This window comes from Phasianus colchicus, chromosome 34 (genome assembly GCF_987193195.1).
Source record: "Phasianus colchicus chromosome 34, bPhaCol1.hap1.1, whole genome shotgun sequence".
Taxonomy (NCBI): domain Eukaryota; kingdom Metazoa; phylum Chordata; class Aves; order Galliformes; family Phasianidae; genus Phasianus; species Phasianus colchicus.
The window spans coordinates 1,755,876-1,773,775 of NC_143469.1; the positions used below are offsets into that span (position 1 = coordinate 1,755,876).

At 58.9% G+C, this 17,900-nt stretch overlaps 1 protein-coding gene across 7 annotated transcripts in view; it reads left to right on the forward strand.

The window, feature by feature from the left end:
- HACL2 (2-hydroxyacyl-CoA lyase 2) overlaps nt 1-15,792 on the forward strand; it is a 29,453-nt gene extending 13,661 nt beyond the window's left edge. For all 7 annotated transcript variants that reach the window (XM_090128568.1, XM_090128567.1, XM_090128566.1 and 4 more), the window contains 13 exons: nt 650-777; nt 875-1,013; nt 2,102-2,213; nt 2,309-2,408; nt 4,091-4,188; nt 7,030-7,166; nt 7,254-7,388; nt 8,964-9,078; nt 10,789-10,958; nt 11,042-11,112; nt 11,191-11,262; nt 11,403-11,508; nt 12,628-15,792. In XM_090128568.1, the coding sequence (XP_089984694.1) occupies nt 650-777; nt 875-1,013; nt 2,102-2,213; nt 2,309-2,408; nt 4,091-4,188; nt 7,030-7,166; nt 7,254-7,388; nt 8,964-9,078; nt 10,789-10,958; nt 11,042-11,112; nt 11,191-11,262; nt 11,403-11,508; nt 12,628-12,806 (1,562 nt within the window). In that variant the 3' untranslated portion in view covers nt 12,807-15,792. The remainder of the gene's footprint in view (nt 1-649; nt 778-874; nt 1,014-2,101; nt 2,214-2,308; nt 2,409-4,090; nt 4,189-7,029; nt 7,167-7,253; nt 7,389-8,963; nt 9,079-10,788; nt 10,959-11,041; nt 11,113-11,190; nt 11,263-11,402; nt 11,509-12,627) is intronic.
- The last annotated feature ends 2,108 nt before the right edge of the window (nt 15,793-17,900 follow it).

The following is a 17,900-nucleotide window of genomic DNA, read 5'->3' on the forward strand; positions in this document are numbered from 1 at the left end:
CAAAGGGTGCAGGATTTTGGGGTGTCCCACCTTTATGAGGTTGTAGTTGAGCGGAGCACTCCATGGGTCTCTCCATGAAGGGATTTCTCCCCATTTATTCTCACCCCAAACCGATTTGGGATCTCCAGTCTCAGTGGGATGAGCGGAGGTTGACCTCATGGCCAACGCCTTCCTTGTCCACAAAGGATGGAGGATTTTGGGGTGTCCCATTTTTGTGGTGTCCCAGTTGAGTTGAGCACTCCATGGGTCTCTCCATGAATCAGTTTCTCCCCATTTATTCCCACCCCAAACCGATTTGGGATCTCCAGTATCAATGGGATGAGCGGAGGTTGACCTCATGGCCAACATCTTCCTCTTCCCCAAAGGGTGGAAAATTTCGGGGTGCCCCAGTTGAGTTGATCACTCCATGGGTCTCTCCATGAATCATTCTCCCCATTTATTCTCACCCCAAACCAATTTGGGATCTCCAGTGTCAGTGGGATGAGCGGAGGTTGACCTCATGGCCAACACCTTCCTTGTCCCCAAAGGATGAAGGATTTTGGGATGTCCCACCCTTACATGATCCCAGTTGATCGCAGCCCTCCGTGGCTCCCTCAGCAAAGCTTTTCTCCCCCTTTATTCCCACCCCAAACCCAATTCCCTCCCTCAGGTCGCATCGGTGTGGCCGTCGTCACCGCCGGCCCCGGTGTCACCAACGCAGTGACAGCCATCAAAAACGCCCAGATGGCCGAATCCCCATTGCTGCTCATCGGTGGGGCGGCCGCCTCATTGCAGAAGGTCTGTAGGATTCGTTGACAGCCCCCCCATATATATATATATATTTTTTTTGTGTGTGTGGGGTGAGTTTTCATTCATTTTGGGGTTTTCCTTGTAGGGACGAGGAGCGCTGCAGGACATCGACCAGCTGTCTCTCTTTAGGACGCTGTGCAAGGCGTGCGTCTCGGTGCCCACCGTCCGTCAGATCGTCCCCACGCTGCGCCGAGCCATCGCCACGGCACAGTCGGGGACCCCCGGTACAATAGGGGACCCCTAAGCCACGCCGTGGGGGGATTTAGGGTGACCTCACCCCCGATGGGTGCCGTTTTGGGGCGCTGCTTTTGGGTTCCTTTGGCGTCGACCCCACAATGCTCATTTTTTGGGGTCCCCTCATATCGACCCCACAACCCACCATCACCACTGTATGGTTTGGGACCCCAGTACAACAAGGAGACACCCCAAAGCCACCCCAAATGGGAGGATTTAGGGTGACCTCACCCCCTATGGGTGCCGTTTTGGGGCGCTGCTTTTGGGTGATGCGTTGTGTTCTTTTGGTGTCGACCCCACGATGCTCGTTTTTGGGGGTCCCCTCACCCCACATCCCACCATCACCATTGCATGGTTTGGGACCCCCATTAAAAGGAGACACCTCAAAGCCACCCCTGTCAGGATTTAGGGTGACCTCACCCCTGATGGGTGCCGTTTTGGGGCGCTGCTCTTGGGTTCCTTTGGCGTCGACCCCACAATGCTCATTTTTTGGGGTCCCCTCACCCCACGTCCCACCATCATCATCATATGGTTTGGGACCCCAGTAAAAGGAGGCACCCCAAAGCCACCCCCTGGGGGGATTTAGGGTGACCTCACCCCCTATGGGTGCTGTTTTGGGGTGCTGCTTTCGGGTGGTGCTTTGAGCGCTGTTGGTGTCGACCCCACAGTGCTCATTTTTTGGGGTCCCCTCACCCCACATCCCACCATCACCATCGTATGGTTTGGGACCCCAGTAAAAGGAGGCACCCCAAAGGCACCCCTGTCAGGATTTAGGGTGACCTCACCCCCTATGGGTGCCGTTTTGGGGCGCTGCTTTTGGGTGATGCGTTGGGTTCTTTTGGTGTTGACCCCACGATGCTCGTTTTTTGGGGTCCCCTCACCCCACATCCCACCATCACCATCCCACAGTTTGGGACCCCAGTACAACAAGGAGACACCCCAAAGCCACCCCAAATGGGAGGATTTAGGGTGACCTCACCCCCTATGGGTGCCATTTTGGGGCGCTGCTTTTGGGTGATGCGCTGTTGGCGTCACCCCACCACATCCATTTTTTGGGGTCACCCCCACCTCCCCACAGGTCCCGTCTTCGTGGAGCTCCCCATCGACGTCCTCTACCCTTTCCACGTGGTGGAAAAGGAGGTGGGCGGCCCCAAAAACACCCGGGGGCTGCGGGGAAAGCTGGTACAGTGGTGAGCACCCATCCCACCCCCCCACTCCCCACCCATGGGTGCTCCCGGTGACCCCAAAAGGCCGACAACCCCAAAACCATCCCCCTTTCTCCCAGGTACCTCCAGAATTACGTCCGTAACCTCTTTGCAGGAGCCTGGGAATCCCAGGATTTCACCCCGTTGCCCGTGAAGGTGCCGTTGGGCAGCGAGGATGAGGTTGGCTTTGTCCCTCAAATGTGGGGTTGGGGTTTTTAGGGTTGGGTTCGGTTGGGTTCGGGGTTTCGGTTGGGGTCAATTCGAGGATGATGGAGTCAGTTTTAGGGGGATGATTGAGGCAGTTTTTGGGGGGATGGCTGGGTCGCTTCTTGGGAATGGTTGAGCCAGGTTTTGGGGTTGGTTGAGCCGCTTTTAGGGGATGATTGAGCTGTTTTGGGGGCCTGATCTGAGCCAGTTTTGGGGGGATGATTGAGCCAGTTTTGGGGGGGTGGCTGAGACACTTTTGGGGGACGGTTGAGCCATTTTTAGGGGTCAGCCACATTTTGGGATGGCTGAGCCACGTTTTGGGAATGGTTGAGCCAGGTTTTGGGGTTGATTGAGCTGCTTTTAGGGGATGATTGAGCTGTTTTGGGGGACTGATCGGAGCCAGTTTTGGGGGGATGGCTGGGTCGCTTCTTGGGAATTGTTGAGCCAGGTTTTGGGGATGATTGAGCTGCTTTTAGGGGATGATTGAGCTGTTTTGGGGGCCTGATCTGAGCCAGTTTTGGGGGGATGATTGATCCAGTTTTCGTGGGGTGGCTGAGTCTCTTTTGGGGGATGATTGAGCCACTTTTAGGGCTGAGCCACTTTTTGGGATGGTTGAGCCAGGTTTTGAGGCTGATTGAGCTGCTTTTAGGGGATGATTGAGCTGTTTTTGGGGGACTGATCTGAGCCAGTTTTGGGGGGATGGCTGAGTCGCTTTTGGGGGATGATTGAGCCAGTTTTGGAGGGGATGATTGAGGCAGTTTTTGGGGGGATGGCTGGGTCACTTCTTGGGAATGGTTGAGCCAGGTTTTGGGGTTGGTTGAGCCGCTTTTAGGGGATGGTTGAGCTGTTTTGGGAGACTGATCTGAGCCAGTTTTGGGGGGATGATTGAGCCAGTTTTGGGGGGGTGGCTGAGACACTTTTGGGGGACGGTTGAGCCATTTTTAGGGGTCAGCCACATTTTGGGATGGCTGAGCCACGTTTTGGGAATGGTTGAGCCAGGTTTTGGGGATGATTGAGCTGCTTTTAGGGGATGATTGAGCTGTTTTGGGGGCCTGATCTGAGCCAGTTTTAGGGGGATGGTTGGGCCAGTTTTGGGGGGGTGGCTGAGTCGCTTTTGTGGGATGGTTGAGCCAGGTTTTGGGGATGATTGAGCCATTTTTAGGGGTTAGCAACATTTTGGGATGGTTGAGCCAGGTTTTGGGATGGTTGAGCCAGGTTTTGAGGCTGATTGAGCTGCTTTTAGGGGATGATCGAGCTGTTTTTGGGGCCTGATGTGAGCCTGTTTTGGGGGGATGATTGAGCCAGTTTTAGGGGTGGCTGAGCCACTTTTTGGGAATGGTTGAGCCAGGTTTTGAGGCAGATTGAGCCGCTTTTAGGGGATGACTGAGGCAGTTTTGGGGGGATGGCTGAGTCGCTTTTGGGGGACGATTGAACCAGGTTTGGGGATGATGGAGCAGCACTTGAGGTCCAAAAAAATATATGCGTTTTGGGGACAATTCAGCTTAGTTTGGAGGTGAACTGAGTCACTTTTTGGGGAGGTCTGCACCAATTTCAGCGGATCCAACCGAGCCAGGTTTAAGCGTCCGCCAAAGCTGGGATTTGGGGTGAATTCATCCAGTTTTGGGGCTCTGATGGAGCCGTTTTTGGGGCGGCAGGTGCAGCGCTGTGCTGAGCTGGTGAGCCGTGCCACGAAGCCGTTGGTGCTGGTGGGCAGCCAGGCCATGCTGCCACCGACGCCGGCCGAGGAGCTGCGGTGAGTTTGGGGACAGAGGACGCGGTGTGGGGGACGAGGGAGGCAGCCTGGGGACAGAGCAGCTGGTGTGGGGATGGAGGGGGAGGTTTGGGGATGGAGGGGGTGGTTTGGGGATGGAGGGGGAGGTTTGGGGATGGAGGGGGTGGGTTGGAGACGACTGGGATGCTTGGAGGATGGGTCATTCGATTTGGGGAGGGGTCATCCAGTTTTGGGGTGGGTCATCCAGTTTTGGGATGGGTCATCCAGTCTGGGGAAGGTCATCCAATTTGGGGGTGGGTCGTCCAGTTTGGGGAGGGGTCATCCAGTTTTGGGGAGGGGTCTCCAATTTGGGGTGGGTCATCCAATTTAGGGAGGGGTCATTCAATTTGGGGAGGGGTCATCCAATTTGGGGGTGGGTCATTCGATTTAGGGATGGGTCATCCAACCTGGGGAAGGGTCATTCAGTTTTGGGATGGATCATTCAGTTTGGGGATGGGTCATCCAGTTTTGGGGAGGATCTCCAATGTGGGGTGGGTCATCCAGTTTGGGGAGGGGTCAGCCAATTTTGGGATGGATCATCCAGTTTTGGGGAGGATCTCCAATTTGAGGTGGGTCATCCAGTTTGGGAAGGGGCCAGCCAATTTTGGGATGGATCATCCAGTTTTGGGATGGATCATCCAGTTTGGAGATGGGTCATCCAGTTTGGGGAGGGATCATTCGATTTGGGGAGGGGTCATCCAGTTTGGGGATGGGTCATCCAGTTTGGGGAGGGATCATTCGATTTGGGGAGGGGTCATCCAGTTTGGGGAGGGGTCATCCAGTTTTGGGATGGGTCATCCAGTTTGGGGAGGGATCTCCAATTTGGGGTGGGTCATCCAGTTTGGGGATGGGTCATTAGATCTGGGGAGGGGTCATCCAGTTTGGGAAGGGGTCATCCAGATTGGGGAGGGGCCAGCCAATTTGGGGAGGGGTCATCCACTTTGGGGTGGGTCATCCAGTTTGGGGAGGGGCCAGCCAATTTGGGGAGGGGTCATCCAGTTTTGGGATGGATCATTCAGTTTGGGGATGGCTCATCCAGTTTGGGGAGGGATCATTCGATTTGGGGAGGGGTCATCCAGTTTTGGGGTGGGTCATCCAGTTTGGGGAGGGGTCTCCAATTTGGGGTGGGTCATCCAGATTGGGGATGGGTCATTCGATCTGGGGAGGGGTCATCCAGTTTGGGGTGGGTCATCCAGTTTGGGGAGGGGCCAGCCAATTTGGGGAGGGGTCATCCAGTTTTGGGATGGATCATTCAGTTTGGGGAGGGTCATCCAATTTGGGGGTGGGTCGTCCAGTTTGGGGAGGGGTCATTCGATTTGGGAAGGGGTCATCCAGTTTTGGGATGGGTCATCCAGTTTGGGGAGGGTCATCCAATTTGGGGGTGGGTCGTCCAGTTTGGGGAGGGGTCATCCAGTTTTGGGGAGGGGTCTCCAATTTGGGGTGGGTCATCCAATTTAGGGAGGGGTCATTCGATTTGGGGAGGGGTCATCCAATTTGGGAAGGGGTCATCCAGTTTGGGGTGGGTCATCCAGTTTGGGGAGGGGCCAGCCAATTTCGGGAGGGGTCATCCACTTTGGGGTGGGTCATCCAGTTTTGGGGAGGGGTCTCCAGTTTGGGGTGGGTCATCCAGTTTGGGGATGGATCATCCAATTTGGGGATGGGTCATCCAGTTTAGGGAGGGGTCATCCAATCTGGGGGTGGGTCATCCAATTTGGGGATGGGTCAGCCAATTTGGGGAGGAATCATTTGATTTGGCGAGGGGTCATCCAGTTTGGGGAGGGGTCTCCAATTTGGGGTGGGTCATCCAGTTTGGGGAGGGTCATCCAGTCTGGGGAGGGGTCTCCAATTTGGGGTGAGTCATCCAGTTTGGGGATGGGTCATTCGATCTGGGGAGGGGTCATCCAGTTTGGGAAGGGGTCATCCAGATTGGGGATGGGTCATCCAGTTTTGGGGTGGGTCATCCAGTTTGGGGAGGGGCCAGCCAATTTGGGGAGGGGTCATCCAGTTTTGGGATGGATCATTCAGTTTGGGGATGGCTCATCCAGTTTGGGGAGGGGTCATTCGATTTGGGGAGGGGTCATCCAGTTTGGGGTGGGCCATCCAGTTTTGGGAGGGGTCATCCAGTTTTGGGATGGGTCATCCAGTTTGGGGAGGGTCATCCAGTTTGGGGTTGGATCATCCAATTTGGGGGGGGTGGGTCATCCAGTTTGGGGTTGGATCATCCAATTTGGGAAGGGGTCATCCAGTTTAGGGCAGGGTCATTCGATTTGGGGAGGGGACATCCAGTTTTGGGATGGGTCATCCAGTTTAGGGAGGGGTCATCCAATTGGGGGTGGGGTCTCCAGTTTGTGTTGGGTCAGCCAATTCGGGGATGGATCATCCTATTTGGGGTGGGTCATCCAGTTTGGGATGGGTCATCCAATCTGGGGAGGGATCATCCAGTTTTGGGATGGATCATCCAGTTTGGGGATGGATCATCCAATTTGGGGATGGATCATCCAGTTTGGGGATGGAGGAGATTATTTGGGGATGGAGGAGCTGGTTTGGGGACAACAGAACATCTCTGTGCGTGGATCATTGAGTGGGGCCAAGCGGGGTGGTGTGGGGACAGAGGCAGTGATTTGGGGCTGGCCGTTTTGGGGAACGATGAATTATTTTGGGGCAGAATCATCCGATTTGGCGATGATTTCCCCACCTTCTGTGTCCAAACCAACTGATTTTTGGATCCAACCGAGCCGCCATTCGTTCCACCAACCCAACCCCGTTCTAAATCCCAACCGAACCCTTTTTGAAGCTAATCCATCTGCTTTTGGGACGCCTTAGGGACTCACTGGAAGCCCTGGGCATCCCCTGCTACCTCGGTGGGGCAGCACGGGGGCTTCTACCCCCCGACAGCCCCCTCCTCTTTCGCCACAACCGCCGCGATGCCCTGCGCGACGCCGACCTGGTGCTGCTGGCAGGTGGGTCCCCCAGGGTCGAGACGAGGCGGTGAAGCCCCACAACATCCCCACATCCCCCATCTCTCATCCCCATAAATGACCCCAAAGGCTCCGTCTGCGATTTTCGCCTCTCCTACGGGCGGCTCTTCGCTCGTGGCGCCGTCGTCGTCGCCGTCAACAGGGATCGGGCGCAGCTCCTGCGCAACGCTGACGTCTTTTGGAAGCCACGGCTCGCCGTGAGAGGTGACCCCAATCCCCCCTGCCACCCCAATGCTATGGGGTGACAGCCCCATGGGGTGGGTTGAGAGGGTCGTGGGGTCCCAACGGGGCTTTTTGGGGTCGGAGCGTGGAAGGTTTATTGGGGTTCGGCGTTGGTTTGGGGTCAGTTCGTTCATTTTCGATGCTCGAAAGAGCGTGTTTTGTGTTGAGATGGGTTTTGGGGTTGGTTTAGTTGGGTTTGGGGTTCTGATGGTTGGGTTTTTTGGGATCCAAGTCGGTCAGATTGGGAACGCAACAGAGCTGAGTTTTTTGGGGTCATTTCAGACAGATTTGGGACCCAGCTGAGCCACTTTTTGGGGTCCAAGCCGGTCAGACTGGGAACCCAACAGAACTGAGTTTTGGGGCCATTTCAGCCAGATTTGGGACTCAGCTGAGCCACTTTTTGGGGTCAAGCTGAGCCACTTTTTGGGATCCAAGCCGGTCAGACTGGGAACCCAACAGAACTGAGTTTTTTGGGGCCATTTCGGCCAGATTTGGGACCCAGCTGAGCCACTTTTTGGGGTCCAAGCTGGGCCACTTTTTGGGGTCCAAGCCAGTCAGACTGCGAACCCAACAGAGCTGAGTTTTTTGGGGCCATTTCAGCCAGATTTGGCACTCATTTGAGACACTTTTAGGGATCCAGGCTGGTCAGACTGGGAACCCAGCAGAGCTGAGTTTTGGGGCCATTTCGGCCAGATTTGGGACCCAGCTGAGCCACTTTTTGGGGTCCAAGCTGGTCAGACTGGGAACCCAACAGAACTGAGTTTTTTGGGGTCATTTCAGCCAGATTTGGGACCCAGCTGAGCCACTTTTTGGGGTCCAAGCTGGTCAGACTGGGAACCCAACAGAGCTGAGTTTTTTGGGGCCATTTCAGCCAGATTTGGGACCCAACTGAGCCACTTTTTGGGGTCCAAGCTGGGCCACTTTTTGGGGTCCAAGGTGGTCAGACTGGGAACCCAACCGAGCTGAGGTTTTTGGGGCCATTTCAGCCAGATTTGGGACCCAGCTGAGCCACTTTTTGGGATCCAGGCCAGTCAGACTGGGAACCCACCAGAGCTGAGTTTTGGGGCCACTTCAGCCAGATTTGGGACCCAGCTGGGCCACTTTTTGGGGTCCAAGCTGGTCAGACTGGGAACCCAACAGAGCTGAGTTTTTTGGGGCCATTTTGGCCAGATTTGGGACCCAGCTGAGCCACTTTTTGGGGTCCAAGGTGGTCAGACTGGGAACCCAACAGAGCTGAGTTTTTTGGGGCCATTTCGGCCAGATTTGGGACCCAACTGAGCCACTTTTTGGGGTCCAAGCGATTGAGATTTGGGGTCCAACAGAGCTGGGTTTGGGGTCAATTCAGTCAGGTTTGGTGCCACTTTTTGGTGCCCAACAAGGTTTGGAATCCAACAGAGCCAAGTTTAGGGTCAGCTCAGCTCAGTTTTGGGGTCCAATGGAGCCATTTTTGGGGGGTCCAACCAAAGTAGGTACGGGGTCAAACAGGACTGGATTTTGGGCTCAATTTACTGGGGTTTGGGGTTCGATGGATAGGAATTTTTTTGTGGTTCTTTGCAGGTGATGCTGCCTCCTTCGTGGTGGGGTTGGCACGGAAGCTGAAGGGCTTCTCCTGCCCCAAGGAGTGGCTGCAGGGGCTGCGGGAGGCTGAGCAGCGCAAGGAGAGGGCAAATCGGTGAGGGGGGGGATTGGGGGGTGGGGAGGGGGCAGGGATGGGGAGGGGGAGTGGGCAAGGATGGGTTTGGGGGAGGTGGCAGGTATTGGGGTGGGTGTGGGGACAGGGATGGGCATGGAGATCATGGTGGGCACAGGGATGGGGTCAGGAGTGGGGATGGGGATCAGGATGGGGATGGGGACCAGGATGGGGATGGGGACCAGGATGGGGATGGGGTGGGCATGGGGATGGGGAGTGGAGAAGGATGGGTTTGGTGGAGGTGACAGGTATTGGGATGGGTATGGGGACAGGGATGGACATGGAGGTCATGGTGGGGATGGGGATGGGGTCAGGAGTGGGGATGGGGACCAGGATGAGGATGGGGTGGGCGTGGGGATGGGAATGGGGATGTGGAGTGGGCAAGGATAGGTTTGGGGAAGGTGGCAGGCATTGGGGTGGGTATGGGGACAGGGATGGACATGGAGGTCATGGTATGGGGTCAAGAGTAGGGATGGGGACCAGGATGGGGATGGGGTGGGCATGGGGATGGGGATGGGGAGTGGGCAAGGATGGATTTGGTGGAGGGGGCAGGCATTGGGATGGGTATGGGGACAGGGATGGACATGGAGGTCATGGTGGACATGGGGATGGGGTCAGGAGTGGGGATGGGGACCAGGATGGGGATGGGGACCAGGATGGGGTTGGGGACCAGGATGGGGATGGGGACAGGAGTGGGAATGGGGAGAGGACAAGGATGGATTTGGTGGAGGTGGCAGGTATTGGGATGGGTATGGGGACAGGGATGGACATGGAGGTCATGGTATGGGGTCAGGAGTGGGGATGGGGACCAGGATGGGGATGGGGTGGGCATGGGGATGGGGACAGAGATGGGGATGGGGAGTGGATAAGGACGGGTTTGGTGGAGGTAGCAGGTATTGGGATTGTTATAGGGACAGGGATGGGGATGGAGATCTTGGTGGACATGGGGATGGGGTCAGGAGTGGGGATGGGGACCAGGATGGGGATGGGGTGGGCATGGGGACAGGGGCAGAGATGGGGATGGGGAGTGGATAAGGATGGGTTTGGTGGAGGTAGCAGGTATTGGGATGGGTATGGGGACAGGGATGGACATGGAGGTCATGGTATGGGGTCAGGAGTAGGGATGGGGACCAGGATGGGGATGGGGTGGGCAGGGGGATGGGGACAGAGATGGGGATGGGGACCAGGATGGGGATGGAGCCAGGATGGGGATGGGGTGGGCAGGGGGATTGGGGACAGAGATGGGGATGGGGAGTGGATAAGGATGGGTTTGGTGGAGGTAGCAGGTATTGGGATGGTTATAGGGACAGGGATGGGGATGAGGACATGGTGGGGGCTGAGATGAGGATGGGGACGAGGACAGGCATCAGAATAAGGGACAGGCTGGGGAAGGTGGCAGACATTGGGAAAGGGATGGGGACAGATGTGGGAATGGGGACGAGGACAGGCATGGGCAAGGACAGGCATTGGGATGGGGACAGGGGCAGCAGCTTCCATAGGCAGTCAGGGGGTCCTACGTCCATTTTTTTGGGGGATCCCCATTTCAAGCTCTCAGCTTGCTTTGGCGTGCGAAACCTCAGCCTCTCCAGTTTGGGGGGCTCCCATCCCGTTTCCAACAGCAGATCACAACCCCGTCTCCATTTTGGGGTCACCCAAGCTCACCATTTTTGGGGCGGGGGTTCTCCCAACCAGGGAGAAGGCGGCGACCCCAACCTCTCAGCACCTGAACCCCATGGATCTGCTGTACCGCATGGACGCGCTGCTGCCCCCCGACAGCCTCCTGGTGGCAGACGGGGGGGATTTTGTGGGCACCGCTGCCTACATCGCGCGTCCCCGCCGTCCCCTCTCCTGGCTGGACCCCGGTGAGGAGCCCTACAGCAACTCTGTCACCATTGGGGACACGCAGACGCCAAAGGGGTGACGCTGGTTGTTGTTGTGCCCGCAGGCGCTTTCGGCACGCTGGGGGTCGGCGGTGGTTTCGCTCTCGGTGCCAAACTGTGCCGACCCGAAGCAGAGGTATTTAAAGGGGGAGGGAGAGGGGGAGGGGGCAGCAGGTGTCACATCTTGTCACCCTTCCCCGGTGTCACCTTCCAGGTTTGGATCATTTACGGTGACGGCTCACTGGGTTACAGCCTGATGGAGTTCGACACCTTCGTGCGGCACAAGGTGAGGTGGCACCGGAATGGGGTCCGTGGGGGAGGAAAAGGGGAGGGACGGACAGACAGACGGACAGACAGACAGACCGACACGATGGGGTTTTGTCCCCATCGTGGGGCGTGGTGACACCTTGCTCTCCGTCCCTGCAGACTCCTGTCATCGCGCTGGTGGGCAACGATGCGTGCTGGAGTCAGATTGCCCGCGAGCAGGTGGCCATGCTGGGCAGCAACGTGGCGTGTGGCCTCGAGTTTGTGGGTGAGTGACGTCCCCGCCTGTCCCCGATGTCCCCAAGGCGTGAGTGTCCTCATCCGGGGACACTCGGTGGCACTGCGTCACCGTGGAGCGGGTTGGGTTGTGCCTGGTGGCACGGTGGTGCCTTGGATCAGGCCGTGACTGGGGGCGCTGCGCCGTGCCTGCTGTCCCCGTGGCACCCTGGTGGCACTCAGCCATGCCTGGTGTCCCCATGGCACCCTAGGGACCAGGCCATGCTTGGTGTCACTGTGTCACCCCAGATGGTGCCACGCCTGCTGTCCCCATGGCGCCCTGGTGGCACTCAGCCATATTTGGTGGCACTGTCACCCCAGATGGTGCCACGTCTGCTGTCCCCATGGCACCCTAAGGACCAGGCCATGCTTGGTGGCACTGTGTCACCCCAAATTGTACCACGCCTGCTGTCCCCATGGCACCCTGGTGGCACTCAGCCATATTTGGTGGCACTGTCACCCCAGATGATGCCACGTCTGCTGTCCCCATGGCACCTAGGGGCACTCAGCCATGTTTGGTGGCACTGTGTCACCCCAGATTGTGTCACATCTGCTGTCCCCATGGCACCCTAAGGACCAGGCCACGCTTGGTGTCACTGTGTCACCCCAGATGGTGCCACGTCTGCTGTCCCCATGGCGCCCTGGTGGCACTCAGCCATATTTGGTGGCAGTGTCACCCCAGATGGTGCCACGTCTGGTGTCCCCATGACACCCTGGGGTGCCCAGCCACGTTTGGTGGCACTGTGTCACCCCAGATGGTGCCACGCCTGCTGTCCCCACGGCACCCAGGTGGCACTCAGCCATATTTGGTGGCACTGTCACCCCAGATGGTGCCACGCCTGCTGTCCCCACGGCACCCTGGTGGCACTGTGCCACGTCTGCTGTCCCCACAGCACCCTGAGCACCAGCCCACGCTTGGTGTCACCGTGTCCCCTCGGTTCAGGCTGTGCCAGGTGACACTGCCACCCTACGGGGGGTTTCAATCTCTCTGCGCTCCCCCCTGTGCCGCCCCACACCTCCCACCCCCTCGATGTCGAAGGTGACAGAAGGTGACGAAGCCCCCATCCGTGTGTCCCCCCCCTCGTCCCCCTGTCCCTCCTTTCCCCCTCAGATTACCACGCAGCAGCCGAAGCTCTGGGGGGCAAAGGCTTCGTGCTCGGCCGGGAGGATGGAGAGCAGCTGGACGCTTTACTCCGCAGCGCTCAGGATCAGTGCCGCCGCGGCCGCCCCGTCCTCATCAACGCCCTCATCGGCAAAACCGATTTCCGCCAGGGCTCCATCTCCGTGTAGGGCTGCACCCTGCCCTATGGGGCACGCAGGGATGCCCTATGCTGCCCTATGGGGCACACAGGGCTGTCCTCCCCCCATGGCCCTATAGGGCACACAGGGATGCCCTCTGCTCCCTATGGGGCACGCAGGGATGCCCTATGCTGCCCTATGGGGCACGCAGGGATGCCCTCTGCTCTATGGGGCACGCAGGGATGCCCTATGCTGCCCTATGCTCCCCTATAGGGCACACAGGGCTGCACTCTGCTCTATGGGGCACACAGGGATGTCCTATGCTGCCCTATAGGGCACACAGGGCTGTCCTCCCCCCATGGCCCTATAGGGCACACAGGGCTGCCCTCTGCTCTATGGGGCACGCAGGGATGCCCTATGCTGCCCTATAGGGCACACAGGGCTGCCCTCTGCTCTATGGGGCACGCAGGGATGCCCTATGCTGCCCTATAGGGCACGCAGGGATGCCCCATTCTCTCCTATAGGGCACACAGGGCTGTCCTCCCCCCATGGCCCTATAGGGCACACAGGGATGCCCTCTGCTCTGTGGGGCACGTAGGGATGCCTTATGCTGCCCTATAGGGCACACAGGGCTGTCCTCCCCCCATGGCCCTATAGGGCACACAGGGCTGCCCTCTGCTCTATGGGGCACGCAGGGATGCCCTATGCTGCCCTATAGGGCACACAGGGATGCCCTCTGCTCTATGGGGCACGCAGGGATGCCCTCTGCTGCCCTATAGGGCACAAGGGCTGCACTCTGCTCTATGGGGCACGCAGGGATGCCCTATGCTGCCCTATGGGGCACACAGGGATGCCCTCTGCTCTATGGGGCACACAGGGATGTCCTATGCTGCCCTATGGGGCACACAGGGATGCCCTCTGCTCTATGGGGCACGCAGGGATGCCTTATGCTGCCCTATAGGGCACACAGGGATGCCTTCTGCTCCCTATGGGGCACGCAGGGATGCCCTATGCTGCCCTATAGGGCACGCAGGGATGCCCTCTGCTCTATGGGGCACGCAGGGATGCCCTCTGCTCCCCTATGGGGCACGCAGGGATGCCCTATGCTGCCCTATGCTCCCCTATAGGGCACAAAGGGATGCCCTCTGCTCCCTATGGGGCACGCAGGGGATGCCCTCTGCTCCCCTATGGGGCACACAGGGATGCCCTATGCTGCCCTATGCTCCCCTATAGGGCACACAGGGATGCCCCCTGCTGTTCTCTGCTGCCCCATGGGGCACACAGGGCTGCCCTCTGCTCTATGGGGCACGCAGGGATGCCCTATGCTGCCCTATGGGGCACGCAGGGATGCCCTCTGCTCCCTGTAGGGCACGCAGGGATGCCCTGTTCTCCCCTATAGGGCACACAGGGCTGCCCTATTCTCCCCTGTAGGGCACATAGGGCTGTCCTCCCCCCATGGCCCTATGGGGCACACAAGGATGCCCTATTCTCCCCTTTAGGGCACACAAGGATTCCCCATTCTCCCCTATAGGGCACACACTGATGCCCCATTCTCCCCTATAGGGCACACAAGGATTCCCCATTCTCCCCTATAGGGCACACAGGGCTGCCCCATTCTCCCCTATAGGGCACACAAGGATTCCCCATTCTCCCCTATAGGGCACACAAGGATTCCCCATTCTCCCCTATAGGGCACACAAGGATGCCCCATTCTCCCCTATAGGGCACACAGGGCTGCCCTCTGCTCCCTATGGGGCACACAGGGCTGCCCTATTCTCCCCTATAGGGCACACAGGGCTGCCCTCTGCTCCCTATGGGGCACACAGGGCTGTCCTCCCCCCATGGCCCTATGGGGCACACAGGGATGCCCTCTGCTCCCTATAGGGCACACAGGGATGCCCCATTGTCCCCTATAGGGCACACAGGGCTGCCCCATTCTCCCCTATAGGGCACACAAGGATTCCCCATTCTCCCCTATAGGGCACACAAGGATTCCCCATTCTCCCCTATAGGGCACACAAGGATGCCCCATTCTCCCCTATAGGGCACACAGGGCTGCCCTCTGCTCCCTATGGGGCACACAGGGCTGCCCTATTCTCCCCTATAGGGCACACAGGGCTGCCCTCTGCTCCCTATGGGGCACACAGGGCTGTCCTCCCCCCATGGCCCTATGGGGCACACAGGGATGCCCTCTGCTCCCTATAGGGCACACAGGGATGCCCCATTGTCCCCTATAGGGCACACAGGGCTGCCCCATTCTCCCCTATAGGGCACACAAGGATTCCCCATTCTCCCCTATAGGGCACACACTGATGCCCCATTCTCCCCTATAGGGCACACAGGGCTGCCCCATTCTCCCCTATAGGGCACACAAGGATTCCCCATTCTCCCCTATAGGGCACACACTGATGCCCCATTCTCCCCTATAGGGCACACAGGGCTGCCCTATTCTCCCCTATAGGGCACACAAGGATTCCCCATTCTCCCCTATAGGGCACACAGCCTGCCCCATTCTCCCCTATAGGGCACACAAGGATTCCCCATTCTCCCCTATAGGGCACACAGGGCTGCCCCATTCTCCCCTATAGGGCACACAGGGCTGCCCCATTCTCCCCTATAGGGCACACAGGGCTGCCCCATTCTCCCCTATAGGGCACACACTGATGCCCCATTCTCCCCTATAGGGCACACACTGATGCCCCATTCTCCCCTATAGGGCACACAAGGATTCCCCATTCTCCCCTATAGGGCACACAGGGCTGCCCCATTCTCCCCTATAGGGCACACAGGGCTGCCCCATTCTCCCCTATAGGGCACACAGGGCTGCCCCATTCTCCCCTATAGGGCACACACTGATGCCCCATTCTCCCCTATAGGGCACACAGGGCTGCCCCATTCTCCCCTATAGGGCACACAAGGATTCCCCATTGTCCCCTATAGGGCACACAGGGCTGCCCTGATCAATAAAGCATCACCGTGTGCCCACACTGCGTTCCATTCATTCGGGATCATCACCCCAAACCCCCCCCAACACCCTTTTCCCCCCCCCCCTCCCCACCCCCTCCCCACAAAACCCCCCTTTTTGGGGTGGGGGGGGGGGGATGGGTGCTGCCACCCCTTTCCAGGTGACACCCGAGGCGCAGCTTTGTGTCCTTTATTGCTGGTGACAGTGACAAGGCGGCGGGCAGGGCGGGGGGGTGGGGGCTTTTAGGGAGGGGGGGGGGGGCTTTTGGGATGGGGGGGCAACTATGACCCCAAACCTCCCCCCCCCCCCAAGCATTGCTGCACCCCCTGCCCAGGCATTGAACACTGCTGGTGCATTCACATTCAGCTGGTTCCTGTAAGGCTAATACTGGTTTTTTGTGGGTTTTTTTTTTGGGGGGGGGTTCATTTTAGCCCCCCTCCCCATTCTAACACTGGGTTTCTTTATTTTGGGGAGGGGGGAAGGTTGGTTTTTTGGGGTTTTTCCCTGCTGTCTGCAGTCCATCCACACTCACACGAAGCTCGGGTAATAAATAAAAGCTCAGTACCAGCAGCAGCCCCCCCCCCCCCAAAAAAAAAAGAGGGGGGGGGGGTGGGAAGGGACAGAAAAATAGGGGGTGGGGGTCCCCAATGCCACCTATGGGGGATGGGAGGGTTTGCCATCGCCGTCCTCAGAATGGCAGCAAATGGGGGGGGGGGGCATTTTTTAGGAGAGCCCCCCCCCCCCCTCCGTTTTTCTCCTTTTTAGGAGCGCCCCCCCCCACCATATGGGGGGGATGGGGGCACCCAGCCCGCCCCCCCCCCACTTTTAGCCTGAGCGATGGAGGTCATTGACCCTTGTCAATACTGATTGTGGGGAGGGGGATGGGGGGGGGGGGATGGGGGGGGGCAAACAGGCACTTGAGAATTTGGCCATAGGACCCCGAGCAAAAGTACAGAGCCCCCCCCCCCAAAAAAAAAAAAGAAAGAAAGAAATGGGAGCGTGGCTGTGCTGTGGGGGGGTGCAGCTGGGGTGGGGGGGTGGAAATGGGGAGGGGGTGGGAATGGGGTGGGGGTGGGAATGGGATGGGGGGGGGAAACGGGGGGGTGGAGATGGGGTGGGGGGGTGGAAATGGGGAGGGGGTGGGAATGGGGTGGGGGGGTGGAAATGGGGGAGGGGGTGGGAATGGGGGTGGGGGGTGGAAATGGGATGGGGGGGGAAATGGGGGGGTGGAGATGGGGTGGGGGGGTGGAAATGGGGGAGGGGGTGGAAATAGGGTGGGGGGCTGGAAATGGGGGTGGAAATGGAGGAGGAGGTGGAAATGGGGTGGGGGTGAAAATGGGGTGGGGGGTGGAGATGGGGGGGCTGGAAATGGGGGTGGGGGGTGGAAATGGGGGAGGGGGTGGAAATGGGGGGTTGGAAATGGGGGTGGGGGTGTAAATGGGGTGGGGGGGGTGTAAATGGGGTGGGAGGTGGAAATGGGGGTGGAAATGGGGGGAGTGGAGATGGGGTGGGGGGGTGGAAATGGGGGAGGGGGTGGAAATGGGGTGGGGGGGGTGGATATGGGGTGAGGGGTGGAAATGGGGGAGGGGGTGGACATGGGGGTGGGGGGTGGGAATGAGGGTGGGGGGGGTGGAAATGGGGGTGGAAATGGGATGGGGGGGGAAATGGGGGGGTGGAGATGGGGTGAGGGGTGGGAATGGGGAGGGGGTGGGAATGGGAGAGGGGGGTGGACATGGGGGTGGGGGGTGGAAATGGGGTGGGGGTAGGGGAGGGGGTGGGCATGGGGGTGGGGGGTGGAAATGGGGGTGGAAATGGGATGGGGGGGGAAATGGGGGGGTGGAGATGGGGTGGGGGGGTGGAAATAGGGATGGGGGTGGAAATGGGGGACGGGGTGGAAATGGGGGTGGGGGGTGGGAATGAGGGTGGGGGGGTGGAAATGGGGGAAAGGGTAGAAATGGGGTGGGGGGGTAGAGATGGGGGAGGGGGTGGAAATGGGGTGGGGGGTGGAAATGGAGGAAATGGGGGTGGGGGGAGGAAATGGGGGGTGGTGGAAATGGGGTGGGGGGATGGATATGGGGGTAGGGGGGTGTAAATGGGGGAGGGGAGTGGAAATGGGGGTGGGGGTGGAAATGGGGTGGGGGGGTGGATATGGGGGAGGGGGTGGGAATGGGGGAGGGGGG